We start from the raw sequence: 19784 nt of genomic DNA on the forward strand, positions 1-19784 counted from the left end.
CTATTCTCTCAAACAGCACACACCATGGAAGGAAATGGATGCTCTGGAATGAATACCAAGTCTCAGCTTGGGAAGGCAGAGACTACAATCTCTTAGAGTCCAAGAGGACACTGAGCCAGAGGAATAGTGGCAGGAGGAAGAGGGGACAGACACCTGAGCTGACAGGGAGGAAGCCGAGGACCTCAGAGCCGTCTGACCAGACAGCCAGCCTGGAGCTGGACATCTGCTCATGTGAAACAGATTCCAATTAATTCTCAGTGGTTACTTATTCTCTCTGCAGCACAGTATTTACTTTCCACACAGTCACCAGCAAAGCTGTTCAGTGCCCCAAGGCAGCAAACAACAATAATTCTCTTTCAACCACATCTGAAGGACCAAGTGCCCTTTAGCTTCACACAAAGCTTTAGCGAACAGCAACGCTTGCCTGATATTAGTTGTAGTTGGCAACTCTGATGAATCTATGATATATTCTTCCTGAAAACAAAGAAAGGAAAATCGGCATTTTCTGAAATAGTTTGACATGTGGATCACAATTCTTTAAATTCACTGGAAGAGATTAAGTGACAAACCCATGCCAGACTTTCGGCTGGAGACTTCTGTACTGTATTCTCAAATCTAATTCTCCAAATAAGCCACACTTTATTAATGCTGTCATTTTTACAGATGATCAACTGAGTGCCAGTGCAGTCAGGTGACTTTTCCAGTGCCAAAGGCTAACAAGCTAGCTTGCGATTCAAGTCTTAATTAAGGTCTTTTTGGAGGTAAGCATCCAGGAAGTCATGTTTTCATGCCACCAGCAGCAGGGTCAAGACTGGAGGTCATAATAAGGAAGATACAGATCAGGAGAACCCATTCCACCCTTAGGGCAGCAGTTAGGGGTTATGATGTTTAGATAAAGTGCGCCAAAGAATGAAATTTCGAGCTAGATCTTTGTCGTGAGTTTGATTTGTTTGCTCGTGTTCCTTTCAAATGACTGAAGTTGTTTGGGGTGTGCTGGTCATCTGCTTGACTGACAGCCATAATCCTTTTCTGTTGCTACAGTGGTTGCTAAGGAGCCCGGCCAGGGCATGACTCCAGGACCATAAAGTACTGAGTCTGGATGGGGCCCAATTCTGTTATCTCCATGGTTCTCAGATCCAGTGGGCTGGGAATGACATTGGTACCATCCCACCAGGGATGACAGCAACTACAACTTCAGCCCCATAGTCATAGCAATCATGGGAGCTGTCAGTCAGCTAGCTATTACTTGTGTGATTCCTCTAGCTGTTGTCATGGTATCTCTGTTTTCACCATCTCGTGGTTGCTCCGGTGCCTGGAGGGCGTCTCCTTCCAACAATATAGATCAACAGTAGCTTTTATGGCCACAACCCCAACCATGGCTTTTGCTTTGAAAAATACTTCATTCATTAAGAGCCACTCCAAACACTCTGAATCAGCTCTTGAAAATGTTGTTTTAGCCATGACAGCATCAGATGATCTGTCACAGCCATTCCAGAAGTCACCCAAAACCCTCAGTCAAGTTGGGCATTGATTGCATCTGTGACAGGCCCAGTATAACCTTCACAGACTGTGTGACCATGTGTGTAGTTGTAAACAGAGGGCTGTGTGCATGGGTGACAGGCTGGTCAGCTGCCCACCTCACTCTTCTAGTCAGATCTCCCTCCTGTACTGTCCTACCACACTGCAACACTAGGTGTTCACAGCTCCTCTTCTGAGGGTCTCATTGCCTGCCTTGTAGTCTTTATCATGGAGAGAGTGGGCTGAGCTTGTGGCATGAAAAGTGGCCACTCTCTGGGCTACTGGCCTTAGGCACCCCCAGGAGTAGCTACGGGGCAGCAGAAGAGCTCCAGAGACTGGAGCAGACTGAGGCCACGGCGGACTGTAGAAGTGTCTCTGTGGATAACAGAGACTGTGGGGACCATAGAAGGCAAAGGTTGCAAAGACACAAGGGGAAGCTAAGAGCTGGAAGTGCTACAAGCCCTGGCCCCTGCAACCCAAGGCCAGGGAGCTCTATATCACCTCTGGGTGCTGCAGGGTAGCAGCACTGAATGCAAGGAGCAGAGGCTCCCAATCTCCTAAGCTCAGAGCTGCTGGCACTAAGGGAGCTGAAGTTTAACAACCACATTTTCCACCCAAACATGGCAGAAGAACCCTTGGCCGGCTGGTAACAATAATGATCATAATTTATCATCACCAAGCCTGTATCGTTTAGGAAATGCTGACTATGCGATAAGGAGCTTGGGGGAGAGTAAAACCACACGATAAAATTAATAAGAGCAGAATCCTCTGGTTTAATCTTCAACCGTTCTTGAAAAATTCATAGACTTTAGTTAACAGCAGCAACCATTGCAGCATGGGCTAGATGGTAAATCATCCGAGCAAGGCTGGATCCAGGTGCTATTACTCCCTGGAAGGCGGAGCTCCTGATCCAGGAGGCTTTGCTGATGCAGCTGCGGGATGATGCTCTGTAAAGGTTTTTTTTGATTTATACTTTGAAGTTAAAATTAGCAGAGTTTTTACAGCAGCACAAGAGCCATATGCATCTTTCTGTGACTGTCTCCAAATACTGCCAACGTTTGGCTCTCGCATTCCTTGCTTGACTAGAAACTAGGTTTAGATGCAGAGAAGAAAAGAAAAACAACAACAACAAAACAGCCAAACATGCAAATTACCTCAAAACCATATGAGATATTTTAAAGTCTTCAAAGCATTGTTTGGCTTCCATTGCCACCTCCCTTGTCACAGCCATGTCCTATTTATCAATGTCTGCATACGCAGAGAGAAATGAAAACAGACCACGCTCTCCACAGGCCACAAACGAGGTTTCCTTTTATCTGGAGCTGCACTGCCCTAGCAGAGTGCTTCTAAGGGACACAATCACTCACTGGTGGCTTAGTTTTTCTTGTTTCTGTTTGGAAGTGCTCATGCAAAGAATCTCTATGAAGGAGACTAATGGCTCTTCCATTCTTCAGCAATGAATTTTCTTTTCAAGCACCAAGTATATACCTAGTGATTCTAAGGCAGATCACTTCCGTTGTTATTAATGTTTTTTAAGAAAAATAAGTCACTTTAGGAACAAAAGCAACCCTTGAAATCATCTCTGCTCTTTAAGTATCCTTGTAAATACTTCTGCTATCTAGGGGCAAAATGCTCCACAGTACCCCCAGCATAAAGGTTGACCCACCACAGCTCCCAGGGAGCTGAACACATGCAATTCAACCCTGGGTCTCATTGTCCTAAAACATACTCTATAGGAAATGTGCTTGGATAAATTATGTACACCCGTGACTTTTTTCAAAGTCTCATTTTATCCTCCCCTCTAGGAAATCCTTTGCTAAAATGTATTGAAAAATGCAAAAGGGCATTGACTTTAACCTGTTTTGCCTATTCAGTCTTGTCTCTAAGAGTGAGGGTGGACAAGACCAGGAAGTAACTCACAGAGAGCAGCAACATGACTCTTTACTGAACACTACAAGTTTTCACTCTATGGATAATCTAGACTTGACATATTAGGGAACTGGTTTGTGTAATTTCCACCAGTAAAGCAAAGCAGGTTTGCAAAAGTCGGAGTGGCAAATAGAATAAACTGGAATAGAATTCTGAAAATTCCCCCACTTCTCACACTTGTTAAAAATTTAGTAGCACAAGAAAAACGTTCTATTCAGAGATTTTATCCAAAATATTGTAGATAGGAAGCATTAAGATTCCTAGCTGTCAGATGCTGGTTCTCTTGGTGGCAGAAACAAAGTACAAATAGCCAGTCAGTCCTATGTTAGAAGAGCAATAAATTATTTAAGGTTGTTCTTGAAAAGGCTTTGACTGTCTGGTTAAAGGGAGTGTGCTGGCTAGTCTTGGGTCAGCTTGACACAGGTCATTTAGGAAGAGGAAAACACTGCTGAGAGAATGTCCCCACCACAATGGCCTCTAGAGGCAAGCTTGTGGCGGTGGGAAGTCCAGCACACTGGGCAGGGCCACTGCTGGGCTGGTGGTCCTGGGTTCTACAAGAAAGCAGACTGAGCAAGTCCCAGGGAGCAAGCCAGTGAGCAGCACCCTCCATGGCCTCTGCCTACATCAGCTCCTGCATCCAGGCTCCTGCCTTGAGTTCCTATCCTGACCTCCCTGAATGATGGACTGCAGGCTGTAAGAGGATCCAAATCCTTTCCTCCCCAATTTATTTTTGGTCATTGTGTTTTACCACAGCAATTGAAACCCTAACTAAGACGGGGATTTTTCTTTCTTTCTTTCTTTATTTCTTTCTTTCTTTCTTTTTTACAAAGAAGAGGAGAAAGAAGAGGAGGGAGAGGAAAACGAATAATGCACAAGTAAAGTCCTTTTGTTAGAGACCAAGAAACAAATGCAAACTCAAAGTCCCCCATACCTTGTCTCACAGATGGACTCCTATTCTGGTATGTTTTAAATTACATGGCACCTCGGGTTGGGAACCACAGGCTAGGACAGGCCAATCTCACTCAAGGAGAGATGGAGACCCAAAAAAAGGCAACTGTATCCAGAATCACCCTTTTAGAATCTGCTCAAAATATACATTAGCTGGAATATATGATGCTAAAACTAGGGTTCAAGGAACATTGTTTAAAGATTGAGTTCCTTTATGTGGTTCCCCTACAATGGAGTATCTGCATATATTTTACATGTTTTGACATAATTATATAAATTGCAATGTACATAATGCTCATTGAGTTTTACAAAGTAGATTTTACTCAACAACACATGTATTTTTTTGTACTTTAAAAACCAAAAGTCTCAAAATAGAAAGTAACTTGAGAAATATTATGTAAAGTCAGTGTCTTACCAAACATAAACATGGGAAGGTTTGTATTTATATATTCAAGGTTGAAATAAGCAATTTAGCTTTCTGAGAACTTTAGATAAACTCCTAAGTATGCTGAAGCCTCTGTCAGAAGTAGTTTCTTAGTCTCTTGTCTCATTTTGTCCATTCTTAGCATTCTTAAGAGCAACTAAAATCCGCAATTCAATGTAAACAGTTCTAGCATTACCAAACATCATGTCCACAGGTCAACTCTGTAAACAATGTACAGAGACTAGAAAAATTGAAAAACCTAGTCTTCAGTTTTTCAACATTATTAGCTTCAGTTCTCATTTTTGTAATCTGGTGGATTTATTCACTTTATTTAATTATGAATTAAAATGAGGAGTCTCACCTTGTGATGCCCAAATTCATTCAAAATGCTTCCCAGTTTTCTGGTGTTGCTATGTGGCTTTTGAGCAGCCACAGCTGGATGTGGATCACGCCAATCGATGGACAACCGGTGATGCCAGAGGCGCTGGCTCTCCAGAACATGGGCTGATTTAACACTAGGATCAAAACGATGCACTTCACATCCGTCATTGGCCATGCTCACCTCAAAGTGTGTGTCATCACTTCCCAGGCTAGAGACCAGAGAAAGAAAATAAAAACAAAAAAACACAACAAAGCAAAATTAAATGGATACATTGACAACTCTAACACCAGTCTTCCTAGTGGCATCATGCTTTCTGTTTTAAAACATGTCTAATGTATACATTCAATGAACTTCATATATGCATGCTCTACACACACACATACATGTGTTCTATACACACATACATATATACATGCTCTACACATATATGTTTGTTCTATACACACATACACATGCTCTACACACATATACATGCTTTATACATATATTCATGCTTTACACATACATACACATACTTTACACACACATGTGCATGTTCTACATAAACATACACATGTTCTATACACATATATGCATACACATGCTCTACACACATATTCTACACACACATATGCATGTTATTTACACACATACAATCATACACTATAGACCAAAGCCTCTGAATAAAAGAAGACTAATCTGTTAAACACAGATCACAGAATCACCAGCTAAACATGTAGACTCGCAGAATGGTTTGATTAAGTTGTAAATTATATTATCAATGGAACAAATAAAAATATCCACTAACTTCGATAGGTACACTATGATCTATATAATCACAGTGGCTAGGAATAGGGTAAGAGATTCGGGTGAGGTCTCCCAAGGAAGGAGAAACAGAATATAGAGAATATTGCTTTACTTGGTTTTTTTTTATCTTACTGGGTTTTTTGCTTGTATAGTATGGTTTCTAATTTTGTGTTTTTATGGGTTTTGTTTTTGTGTTGTGTCTCTGTGCTTCTGTTGTTTTATTTTTGTTGTTGTTATCATTATTATTGTTTGTTTTTATTTGTTTTATCTGTCTTTAGAAAACAAACAGGAGTTGGATGTGTGGGGAGGTGGGGATGATCTAGGAGGAGTTGGGAGAGGATAATATACTGTATGAAACAAAATTTATTTTCAATAAAAATAATATCCACTAGTCTTAAGAGAATTTTCTCAGCATAGGTCAAAAAAAGATAAGCCTGGGATGCATTCCCTTGAGGGGACCTGCATTCTAATGAGGCGCTAATTTGTCTCATGGTACTAAGCAAAATGCTGAACTTGTGAGCCGGTACTGTTCTTTTAAATGGAGTGTATTTTAAAGTAGTGTGGTTAAAGAAAAAAAGAAACGCAAATGTATGTGTCCCTACTAGGTCCAAGGTGCAAGGAAAGAATCTGTGCTTAAGTTCACAGCAATAAAGGGAAGAAATGATGAATACATTATGCCTAAACACCTACTAGGTAGTATGCCATGTCGACACACGCTGAACTACTAAGAAAAACTTCTTATTTAGTGTAAACATCACCACATTGATTAAAGCGCCATTTTGAATGGGAAACATGAAATTAACCAGAAGATAGTCCTTTTTATGGTAATTAAGACTTCTCTGCCAAAAATTCTATGCTTTTTCGGGGTGGGGAGTGGGGAGAAAGAGATGGAGATAGAGACAGACTTGCTATATGGTATTGAACTCACAAACCTCCTGCCTCAGCTTCCTGTGGCATGGAATACAAGCATGTATAATCATGCTAAGTTCCAAAGGCCTATGACTACTTGTAACTTGGGATAACATAAGCCCACAGAGCGTCTGTAATCCACTGGCCGAACCCAAAGCAGTACAGAAGAACTTGATTCCAGACTGTCACACACTTTGGGCACACACAAAAACAGGAGCCAACGATCATTCCGCAGGTCTTAATTACCTAAAAGAAGCTTTCATCTATCTGAAACACCAAGGTGGCCCTAATTGCTTATTCTGCCCTTACCCCACAACATTGCTCTCTCCATCACTGGATACCTTGACATGTCATTCGGCCAATTATATCCCTCAACCAGATCTTATTAATCCACTTTAGCTAGAAGGACTCAACATTCCCATTTGTTCTACCTGAGAGGTCTTGTTGCCCATTTTCTTCTTTCTACAAAACCCACTTCAGAACTCTCCCTCCCTCTTAACTTCCTCCCCCCTCTTTCCCTCTGCTCCTCCCTCCCTAGGGATCAGGCTCAGAGCCATGTGCATGCTAGCTAAGCACTCTGATCACTGAGCTCCAGCCCTACCCCTTATACTAGTTTCTTATAATTCTAGTTTCTACACACAGAAAAAATTAAAATGTAAGAAGCAGAGAAAGCAAAAAGCAAGTTTTCAGCCCTCGACATTGTAACCACTAACTTCCAGAGATCAACATGTTTAGTAGTTTTTCTACATCATTCCAGAATTTTTCTACACATGTACGTGGGATAGCCTCTGTTATAAATTATTAGAAGCACATGCCCACACATGTAAGTCCATCATTACATAATAGAGATACTTTATATGATACACCAGATGGCCTGAAACTGCTTGTAATTTATAATTTTATTAACCGATGTTACTTTTGCTCAATCTGTCCCATCCTCATCTCTTCTTAGCAGTATGTTAGTCTGTAGCTGTGGAAAAATGACACTGAGAAGAACCTAAAGGAAAGTGTGAATTCTGGCTCATGGTCTCATCCCATCACGAAGGGGAAGGTATGCTGGACCAGTTCACAGCATAGCAGGCAGGGAGCAGAAACAGGAAGGACCAGGGCAAGACAGAGCCCCCAGGACACCCCACCCAAGGACTTATTTCCTCCCACTGTGTCCTACCTCCCATAGTTCTAACCCCTCCTGACACTATATTCAAATCCTGAGTCCATTATGGCTCAACCCACTCAGTACAGACATGTTAAAATCTAAAAACCCCAACAGATACCCCTGGAGATGTGCTGTACTAAACCCCACAGATACCCCTAGAGAGGTGCTGTGCTGACCCGTAGGCATTTCAACCCACTCAAGAAGACAAGATTAACATCACAATCAGTGTATATAGACTATAGAATCATGGGGTTCCACCGTGACATTTCCATACCATTTAATTTTAGTATATAAATATGTACTGTGTTGGGAAGCAATAAGGAATTCTCATTTACCTAGTGTGTGCAATTCTGCCTTTTGTGTATTTAAAATAATGCTTTTTTCAGGCTTAGTTTACATTTATCAAGTTTCATGGCAGATGTAAAAAGCAAGAGGAAGACTTAAGAGACTACACAACACATCCCTAGGTAACAGAAGCAGGAGTGGAGTCCAGGTCTGGCACCTCTAACGCATGCATGGCATCTACAATGCTCGCATGCACAGCCTCTCCACATGCTCCTCCACAGCAGATGACCGGGCACACCAGGCTCTGGAGGAACACTCCTCTCAAACTTTGGAAAGTTGCCGCTTTTTAGAGAGTGAGGCTGCGTTGACCTTGCTTGCTCCCAACTCTCCTGTGCCCCAGTGGTGACAGATAGACCTTCAATGCTGCCCTCAGTGATAGAAGACTTTATGTAAGGCCTGCCACTCCTAGGATATGCAATAATGTCCAAACATAGCATGCAGCGGGCTTCGATTCAATGATTCACTCCTGTGTGTAAACGAGTCTCTAGAGGATACTACACGGGAATGGGGCATCTGCTGGGCATGAGGACAAACAGAGCAGAATTGCCCTTGAGCTGAGGGTACTCACAAAGTAGTGATGAGGAAAAAGCATTTTGAACAAATTATTATAATAATACCTATTATTAATTACAAAATAATCTGAATGTAAGCTATCTTCTACTGTAATTTTAACCACAAGGAGAATTTACCATAGAAAAGTTTACTTGGTAGAAATATTTTCTTTAGGTTTAGCCTATGAAGCAAGCAGCACAGACCGCATGTGTGACTTCCATCTCAAGGTCTGAGGTGACTGATCCATTTTCCCCATCTCCTATCTGTGTTGCAGTCACCGAGGAAGGTAGGAAGGGAAGCGGTGGCCACATTCTTGTGAGGCCACACCCTGAAAGCCACACACTTCTCCACTCACAGCCATTGCTCACAGCTAGTCACATGGCCACTGAAGCTCCAGGGAATCCATGGTGGCCATGTGTCTTGCTAACTTCAGGAATTATGTCACCAAAAGAAGAAAATTGACAGTAGGGGACAATCAGCAGCTTCTACAGTTCCCTTTGGAAATACTCAGCAGAGGATCCACTTTCAAGGCTCTAGGTAAGCCTGTCACCTTGCCTCCATAAGAGGAAGGTGAAGTTAGAAGATTTATTAATAAATATCGAACCAGTACTGGGGTTTTAGGGCACAACAAATTTTTCAGCAGAGCAAGACTATCAAACCTAAAAGGTTTCGAAGAACTAAGAAGGGAAGGATGTATAGGGCTAAATTTCCAAAGGTAGGCTGGACTAGAGTGCCTGGACAACTATGTTGGGCCTTCTCCAATGTCTCAGAGCAAACCAACCACGTTGCCTGATTGCAGCTGTGTGGGATGTCACTAAACAAGTCTCGGATGTGCTGTTCCTGCCGAATGACCATTAAGATGACTTCCCAGTAGAGAGCACTGAGAGTTCTTGAGAGAGGTTTTTTTCTTCCAAGTTGTTCACAAGTGTTCTTTGGACTGACTACAGGTGTACTTTAAGCATGTGAACTGTGTACATACACCAGCATCTGTGCTCTTATATACCACTGAAAGGGAAACGGAGTGGATTGCGGCAGGTCTTTGTTAGCCTGTTTTAAGCAGGCTTGAGTGTCTCACGGTAAGTGGGTTTTATGTCCCCTGGGAATCAAAAACTTAGAGCATAAGAATATGAAAGGATTCATTACTCGGTAGGGAAAGACAATTTAAAGCCACAGTGAGATACCCCATCTCAATTACCAGAAGGTACATAATTGAAAAGGCCAATGTGGTGTTGACAGAATATGAAGAAATTGGAACTATCATAGATTATTAGTGGGGATGTAAAATGGTATATATTCAAGATAAATGAAAAGACATGGCCTCAGAATTTCCACATCAATGCTCATCTCAGCCGGTGATTGAAGAAACAGAGTGTGGTGTTACCATACAATGAGATGTGACTCAGACATAAAGAGTAATGAGTGCTGATACATGCCACACTGCTGATGAACTATGCCAACATTTGTCAACAGTCACAAAATGTAATATATCACATGTTCCATTTATATTACATGTTCAAATAGGTGACTCTGTAGACAGGAAGTCCAGTTAGTGTTTCCCTAAGGCCAGTGGGTAGTAGGCAGGGAGGGGCTGAACTGTTAGGGAGCTAAACATTGGAGGGAAATTGGGAGTAATTGATGCTGGGTTCAGGGATTTGGGAAGGAGGGTGTGATGAAAATGTTTAAGAGCAGTGACTAAAAGGAACCTCTGGTTTGTGCGTTCAAGGATGTGAGTATATTTACACATAGTATATAAGTATATTAATACGGAAATAATACTGCTAAGAAGCTAAAAACAATAAAAACAAATCCAGAGTACAGATCAGAAGTTTCTTAGCCTTCATCACTGAGAGAAGAGGTCTGGAAGTGGTGAGAAGCATTTTCCTCTGGAGTGTCAGCACACCAGCAGTGGGGAAGACACTCTGGCCAGGTGGCAGGCTAGATCTGTAAATTTCCAAATATGCACATGTGTGTGTGTGTGCGTGCGTTCATGTGTGTGTGTGTGGGTGTGTGGTGGGGGGATCTCAAAGCACAAAGAGACAGACAATAAAATATTTTACAATTATTGCTTTCTGTGCTAGTAACACTGCATGAAATTCAAAAGTGTCATTAAAATATGAAATCAGGCATGGTGGTATATGCCTTTAATCTCAGTACTCAAGAGACAGATGCTATGCGTACTCTTTCCCGCCAGCTGCCTGGGTTCCACTGCTGCTTCAGCCTCCAAATAACACATGAGGCACTATATTAACTATAAATCCGTTGGCCATCGACTAGGGCTTCTTATTGGTTAGCTCTGTCTCAATTACTAACCCGTTTCTATGTCTAAGTATTTCCATGTGGTCTTATCTTACTGGAGAAATGTCTGGAGACATGTTACTCCTCTGCAATCCTACACAATGACTGACTGTCCCCACATCCCAGAATCCTCCTCGTCTCCTAGACCTGCCTATCTTGCTTTCCTATTAGCCAACAGTGTTTTATTCATCAACCCATAAGAGAAACATATTTACAGAATGCCATTTCCCATCATACAGAGACAGGAGGATCTCATTGAGTTTGAAGCTAGCTTGGTCTGCATAGGGCATTCCAGAACAGGCAGGGCTACACAGTGAAACCTTATCCTAAAAACCCATTTATTAGCCGGGGGTTGATGGTACACACCTTTATTCCTAGCACTCAGGAGGCAGAGGCAGGTAGATATTTGTGAGTTCAAGGCCAGCCTGGTCTACAGAGCTAGTTCCAGGGCAGCCTCCAAAACAATACAGAGAAACCCTGTCTGAAAAACAAAACAAACAAAAAACAAACAAACATGTATTCCCAGGACACTGTCATTCGAAAAGAATGAAGAGGATTTTTTACAGATGAAGCATAGATGTTATCCATGGCACAAACAGCTGCACAGAGTGTCTGTGGTGTTACCAGACCACAGCCGGTAATCTGGGAGACAGTGTGTGGAAACTTTGAGGCCCACAGTCTTCTCCTTCCCCATTCATGTGTCCTGTGCTAGCACTGCTCCTGCTGGCTCCATTCAAGCTCTGGGAAGCAAACGTACTTGGCTGTGAGGTTCATTCATTCTTCTTGAAATGCTCTCAGCCACATTGCAGGTTTTCTGTCTAAAATACTGGCTCGAGTTGCCTCACCATGTGTGACACAGGAAATCTTCTGCCGCACACCAAGAAATCATGTCTTGAAACCAAATAGTATAATTTAACACAGAGCAGGAGGAGACGAAGATGGCGGGCCTCTGCTTTGTTCCTTCCATCTTCCCAGGCATTCAGTCCTACCCCTAAAACACAGTCGCTGCCATGAGAGTAAACTAGGCAGCTTCTCCCTCTGCTCCACTCTCCTCTGTCCTCCCACCACACCTGGACAATCCCCTCGCCACTGTCATTACTGGAAGACCTACTGGGAAGAGCCTGCCGGATCTGCAAGGTGTCCTCTGAACCCACGGCCTTTTCCTGTTTCTCAATTTGTCTTACTTTTCTTCCTTTCAGCATTTAGCTTCCTTTCTTGTCCCTTACAGTATGTTCACTGGCCTACTCTACATCGTTTGAAAAGTGAAAAGCTGAGTTAAGTTTTGATAGAACACACTGTAACAGACAGTGGTCTTTTCACATCCACTGTGGAATATGAAATTTTGACTCCAGCAGAGAAATGGTAGCCCCGGGGGAGACAGTCAAGGCAACACCTGCTTCAGTTATGAGGGTGGAGGAGAAAGGATGACGCAGATCAGACACAGTCTTTGTCTTCTGACTCCTGGACTCTCATGCCAGGGGCCTCCTCATCCCACCCCCCTAGTTGTTTGTATCTTTATCTTTGGTTTGCCTGGGAGTCACGGGGCCCCGCAGAGACATAGCTTTGTCATTGTCCTTCTTAGGAGCTCGCACATACACTTGTAGGTAGAGGCCACAGATTCCCCATCCATGCTCCCTCTATCACAACTGTCCCAAGGCTCCCAGACACTGGCAACACAGGGCCAGCATTCCCAGCAGTAGTTCCTTGTTTCTGAACCATTACTTGTGTATTTCCCCTCAGCGCTGCTTGAGATGGCAAGCAGTAATCTGTTGTCCTCAACAAGCAGCTCATCAAAACAGGAGGGGTGTCTAGATCCCAGACCCCAAGTCACAGTACAGTCACCAGTCTTACCCACTGCCAGCAGTCAAGTGTTATTTCTTTCTATCACAAATGCTTTCTTTAGAGTCAAGTTTTCTATCTTTCTTTTCTTTTTCCTTGTTTCTTTGTGGGTTTTGGGTTTGGTTTGGGGGTTTGAAGTTGTTCGATTGATTGTTTGCTTTATTTTGTTTTGTTTTAGGAGACAGGATCTCATTTGGGGACAGGACTGGCTGGCCCTGAGTTCACAAAGATCCACCTGCCTCTGCCCCCTCAGGGCTTGGATTAATGATGTGCACCACCATGCTCAGCTAGATTGAAGTTTGTAATAAAAGCTTCCATGTCTTCACCAAATATTGACCCTTATAATCTATTCATTTCTGTTTCCAGTGTAATTCAGAAGTTCTCATTTGCTTTTTGCAAAGCTGATTTTGAATGTAAATGAAAGAAAATCATGTTTTTCTCTGTAATAATCTGAAATCTTGCTGCAGAACCATCTTATCTAACAGCTTGGAAGCATAAGGGTGGGGGGAGGATTTCCAAACATCCTAAAAATCTTCCCAAGTTTTATCTTATTCAGTTATATTCATAAATGAGTTTATTATAGAATGTAAAATGTTAAGCAGAATGGAAAGCTTGGAACCAGGAAATAGGATCAAGACGATGTTGCCAATCTGCATGCAATTATTTTTTGACCTAGTTTCACAAATTTTTAGTGTGGCATAAAATAAATGCTGCTGTCATGACTTCCTGTCCTTCCTACAGTTTTGAAGCATAGCTGGGGGCTTCTAGGAAAAGCTAGGTTCTAATCAACGGGCTGTACAGCTCCTGCCTGACTTTAGTGCCATTCAACACACTACCTGGGTCCCCTTCTCAAGCAACCCATGACATAGCCAATACCAACATGCCAAGTCCCATCTGGAGACACCTGCAATACATCTTCATTCGATGCAATTATGAATATATTAACTTCACACTTCCATTTGAATTCTTTGTTTTATAAGAGTCTGCAATGATTTGCAATCCTTTATTTTTGACCCAGGAACTCATGTTTGCCTTGATCTCATTATATAGTAGAGGATGACTTTGAACTTCTGATTCTCCTACCTCTACTTCCTGAGTGGTGGGATTCTAAGTGTGAATGTCTTGGTTTTGTAGTGCTAAGAATCAAGGCCAGGGGCCACGTGCATGCTAGGAAAACACTCTACCGACTTAGCTACACCCCAGCCCACAGCTGCTTGTAACAGTTCCATTGCAATGATGCTTGCTCCCCTCCTAACCAGCTCCTTTGGGGAAGTCTCCATGACACCCAGGTGTTTTTCCATACTCATGACCACAGAGTCCGACAGATGTCTGAAAATACACAGTGGAATGAAGTAAGTGAAGCCCATAGTTGAGGAGCAGGCATGTGTGACATTGCTTAGGGTCTTCTTAACTACTTTAAAAAAATACTACAGTGGTCTAACCTGAGAGCCTACTTGGCCTCTGTAGTCTACTGAGCAGAAATAACTCTCTCCTTCTTTGTTTTGAGATGTGTATCATTTTGTCCTTGTGGTTTGTTTTGTTCTATTGTTTTTTGTGAGCTGTGTTTTGCTCATGTCAACTTGGCACAAATTAGAGACATCTGAGAAGGAACTACAACTTGAGACAATGTCTCCATAAGATGTGGCTATAGACAAGCCTGTAGAGCATTTTCTTAATTAGTGATTGATGTGGGAGGGTCCAGCCCATTGTGGGTGGGGCCACCCCTGGCCTGGTGGTCCTGGGTTCTGTAAGAAAACAGACTGAGCAAGCCATGGCAGCACTGTAAGCCACACTCCTCCAGGGCTTTGATTCCTGCCTCCAGTTCCTGCCCTGACATCTCTGGGTGAGCTGTGATACATAAGCCCTATCCTCCCCAAGTTGCTTTTGGTCATGGTGTTCCATCACTGTGATAGAAACTTGAGACACATTTGTAAGTTCAGGACTGTTTACAAAAGTGCTGATACACTTGGAGAAATAGTCTCATTAATTTATATTCATGGTTTTATAGACCCTCTCGTAATCTATTTGTACACTGAGATCATTTTCAACCTGTATAAACCAAGTAAGTGTTTTGGGAAAAAATTGCATGCTTTTTTCTAAGAATCCCCTTTACTTTCTTTTTACCTAAACAAAGCTACACATAGCTTGATCACAGATACCACGCCCACCACACAGTAGTGACTGTTATCTGTCTTGGGTCATTCATAACTGTGTGTAGCATTCCTGGTACACTCTTCCTCGATACAGTCATTGATATTTTTCTCTCTCTAACAAGGGTGTTCTAATTCATGCTGGAAGCCTCTGGTTTCTCCATGGGGACCCTCCTTGTGCTGAAAGTGAAGCTGCTACCTTCTTACCAGCAGGATGGAAGGAAAGGTGGTTCCTGCTAAGATGGAGGCAAGAGACAAGACACATCGCCTGCACACACTGCTCCGGCCACCTCCTGTCATCACTGAAAGGGCCTTGGCTGCCTGCAGGAATATTTGTCTTCTCCTCTGCTATAAAACAAAGTCTTACCCTAAGGAGTAGAGGCGGCACCGCTTGCTGCGGATTTGATGAGCTAAGCCAAACCTGTCATCAAGACACACCAGCCAGGGCTTCGTTGCAGGGCTGGAGTCAGTTGCCAAGCTGTCTGTACCCATGTGATCACATGCAATCTGTAAGGATTGGAAATCAATATGAATAATTTAAAATGCTAGATGATGAATGGCAGGTAGAGACTTAACTGCTTTCCCTGCTCCTGGAAACAGTGATGGGAGAGTTATGTCCTCCACTGCTAACTACTCTCCTCCCCCCAGGGAACCACAGGACCGCTGAAAAACGTTTAGAGGAATTTCAATTACAAGTCCGATAAGAAGCAACCTCGTGAAGACACAATGCAAGTTTGAAAGGAAATGGGCTGCAGTAGCCATCTGCCCACATTGCAAATTGGGAACCAGGATAGGAAGGAAGAGGACTTGGGAGGTTGTGTCTGGGAGGGGGAGAGGGGAGGGTGGACGGAAGTTAGTGGAGGAGGGGATTAAGAAGGATGCCTTGACTGAGATCTGGGCATTGTGGCTACTGCAAAAGTGTGATGTTCACAAGGTTACCTGTGCCTTGTTACAGGCAGATAAGGGGAGGACGGGCACTGAGGTCACAAAAGTAACCTGTGCTATCCTGTCCAGCTGATCCTGGGACAAGTGTCTGCTGAGAAGCCAGGATTCTCTAATGAGCTAATTATTCTAATGATGGTCTCTAATGAGCTGCCTCCTGGGAGAGAAGGGCTAGGGCCCTGGAGCAGAAAGTGCTGCTCAGCTAACCCAAGCACTTCTGGTAACTCAGGCATCAAAATTAGATAAGGAAACCAAAGAGAATGCAGATAGAAGTTAAGTAGAAAGAAGCCTAATTCCAATGCACAGTAAGCAAACGAACTCCTAAAGGAGGATGGCTTGAGTTGGGGCTCATACTGCGTACGGCCAAGGCTGATAGAGTAGAAGAAAACAGTCAGAGTCCCAGACACCGGCCTTACTGAGTGACCAAAAGTCCCCCTTCTCCCCACTGCTCAAAACTCTCCAAGCCATCACATGGGAGACAAAAGATCCCTGCAGATACAAAGGAGTTTCAGGGTTCTCTGCTTTTTTCATTGGAAAACAACAACAGCAGGAGATTTTTTTTCTTAAAAAGATATTCTAGGGCTGGCAAGACGGCTCAGTGTCTAAAATAATTGCTGCAAAATCCTCAGTAGCATCTTGGGTCATTTGTAACTGCAATGTTGTCTGTAACTCAAGTATTTAGGAGGCTGTGGATCTGGCTTCATGGCCGGTCTGGCTGAGTTGTGTGCTCCAGGTTCAATGAAAGTCCCTACCTCAACAAATAGATAAGATTAGAAGAAGGAAAGCAATGGAAGAAAGCATTTGATGCCAACCTCTGGCCTCCACATGACCACATATAGGCAAACATGCACGCACGCACGCACGCATGCACAAACACACACACACACACACACACACACAGTTAAAAATGAAAACAGGGCTGGAGTGATGGCTTGGTGTCTAAGAGCACTCACTGGCTGCTCTTCCAGAGGACCAGGGCTCAATTCTCCGCATCCACCTAGTGGCTCACAACTGTAACTCTAGTCCCAGAGGACCCTGCATTCTCTTCTGATCTACTAATGAGAAACTTGCTGTGTCTTGAACCTGGGGAACTCAGCACTTCTGTTCTGTGCCTCCTCTGGGAGGCTGGTGAGACTGAGGCACTTCTGTGGACCCTGGGCTGCCTAAGTCTGAGCCTTTTGCTCCAGGGCAGTGCCCTGCTCTGAAGATTGGACACTTGCAGACACTTCTCCCTAAGACCTTCTGTGATGGCACATGGGCTATGTTCCTATTGCCTTTCTGGTGGCATTGAAGCTCCACTCTGGCCTCTTCCATAGTGTCGCTTAAGGTGTCATCCCCCTGCTTCAGAATCACCTAGAAATTGGTTTGCTGTAAAAAGTTGGGTTCTTTGACAGAAGTGTGGCTTGGGCAGTCTGAGGGGCCACTAGCAGTGGGACCAGGATTCATCCCTAGTGCTGGAACTGGCTTTTTGGAGCGCATTCTCTTTGAAAGCATACCTTGCTCAGCCTAGATATAGGGGAGTGGACCTTGATCCTGCCTCAATGTGGTGATGGGGCAGATTTCATTTACTCCCCTTACCCTCTCTGAGGAGCCGATGGGGTGGGGTGGGGGAGGCTGGGGAGCGCAGGAGGAAGGGAGGGAGTAGAAACTGAAATAAGAAAAGATTGTTTTAAAATGTTAAAAAGTGATAAAAAATAAAAAGAGAAACTGTTCCAGAAAAAAAAGAGGTGCGGGTTCTGGGTTCCACTAAATACACAAGGTGTCATGACCCCAAGAAAGATGTAGTCTCACAAGCTCTGCAGGCTCCCTTAGGCAGGTGGTCCTTTGAGCTTGCTGGAGGTTTGGCCTTTTATAAACTACCCCAAAAGTGACCTGACCTCAGCTTCTTACGTGTACCTTAGAAAGTGAAGGAAGGTGACTGAACCTGGGCCACTGCTTTCAGTTGAAAACAGTATTCACTTGGACCCCTCACAAAGATCAGTTAACCAGAGGCCTCTCAAAGGAAGGGGCCCAGGGCCCCAAGTCCAGGGTTATCATGCTGAGGTGCAGCCATGGTCTAGGGTCTTCTTTACTATGATCGAACTTTATCTAATTACAATTTTTTTCTTATTCTAGGATTTTATCTTGCACAGATATTCTATCAGAGAGACACTATTTTCCAAACCCTTCGTCCCCTCTTAGATAAAACTGCAGTCCAGGAATTAGCCAATTCTAACTATTCATTAACCATCTCATTCACAGATATTCAGGGGTATTTTTTGGAGGGGAGGGAATAACTAGAAGTCATCCATAAAATTCTGCTCTTAAAAATTAATTAAATATTGATTTTTTTCAAACTTTCTGGTTAAGATTTATACCCAAGGTTTCAATAAACTCTCTTACAAGCAAAATAAGGACAAACACTCCAAGCTAAGTTTCAGCTGAAGTAATTATACCTTCTGCCTGCCTAATTCCCCTTGTAATTTTAGCCATATGAAGTAAATTAGGTCTGGACAAAGGCAAACAGACGCCAGGAAAAAATGTTTTATGAATTTTTTAAATTTATTTAGCTTAAAGGGATCTAACTCATTTCCATTTTGCTTTGCATCCGAATAGCTGGAACAGCAATTCTACCAACCCATGGGTAGAATGTGGCAAAAGGAGTCCTTAGAATTGGGGGAGTTTTGGCAAGAATTCCTTTAAAAATCAAATGTATATTTATATAGTTACATTATTTTGAAAAGCTTAAAGGCAGAACTGAATATTTTGTTCTCTCCATCCAGGTGTGTGTGTGTGTGTGTGTGTGTGTGTGTGTGTGTGTGTGTGTGTGTGAGAGAGAGAGAGAGAGAGAGAGAAACACAAATATAATACCTACTATTGATAAAACGTTGCAAAATTCTAATCTGTGTCTCCAGGTCTCTAGGGCCTGACTTCTTGGGTATTTTACAAGTAGATGTGTAGATAATTGGACAAAAACAGATTGTAGATGGGCAGTAATAGAAAAATAGAATTTGAAACATTTTTTCTTATTTAGAACAGCCACAGCTGCTAACGTGAACTCCTTACTGGGAAGCTTCTGCTTCCTGGAGCATATGGTATGGGGGCCGCCATGAAGAGCTGGCTCTGAAGCCTTCGTCAGCTCCAGCAAGCACTTCTGAGTTAACTGTTTCCTTTTAGCAGCTCATTCTAGAACTGGCTGCAGAACTCTGTGGTGTCATCAAGGCCTCCCATACTAAGACAAACAATATTACTTATTAAACTGGACCTGACTGCATACTCTGGTCAAATATCGTATCCTCTGGTGTCCCACCAAAAAAAAAAAAATCAGAGCCCTAATCACTAAGCACAGAGTACCTAAGCACAGGGTACCCACCCACATGCCTGCCCTCAGTTAGATGCCTCTCATGTCCCTACTAACCATGAGAGAGGGGCCTTTTTTGTTAAGGTTTAAGATCCCAGAGGCCAGATCCTGCCAGCCCCTGGGCATGTGCTCACCAAAGGCCTATGTACTGAGACATGAGAACCTCAGCCATGAGCTTATCAAACACTGTGCCTTGCTGTGTGAGTTTGAACACAGCTTTGAGGGATTTTTTTTAAGCAGCATGAGAGGATGGGGGTGGAATTCACTTA

At 43.1% G+C, this 19784-nt stretch overlaps 1 protein-coding gene across 4 annotated transcripts in view; it reads right to left on the reverse strand.

Annotated features, from left to right (window-relative positions):
- Mettl24 (methyltransferase like 24) overlaps positions 1 to 19784 on the reverse strand; it is a 111397-nt gene that overhangs the window by 57040 nt on the left and 34573 nt on the right. For 2 of the 4 annotated variants that reach the window (XM_013115744.3, XM_005073245.4), the window contains 2 exons: positions 15601 to 15740; positions 5181 to 5409 (listed from right to left, as the gene is read on the reverse strand). In XM_013115744.3, the coding sequence (XP_012971198.1) occupies positions 5181 to 5409; positions 15601 to 15740 (369 nt within the window). Of the gene's footprint in view, positions 1 to 278; positions 475 to 5180; positions 5410 to 15600; positions 15741 to 19784 lie in introns of those variants that run through there. The other 2 variants (XM_040728167.1, XM_040728169.1) reach the window with 2 other exon arrangements.

Source organism: Mesocricetus auratus, unplaced genomic scaffold, assembly GCF_017639785.1.
Source record: "Mesocricetus auratus isolate SY011 unplaced genomic scaffold, BCM_Maur_2.0 Super-Scaffold_100018, whole genome shotgun sequence".
Taxonomy (NCBI): domain Eukaryota; kingdom Metazoa; phylum Chordata; class Mammalia; order Rodentia; family Cricetidae; genus Mesocricetus; species Mesocricetus auratus.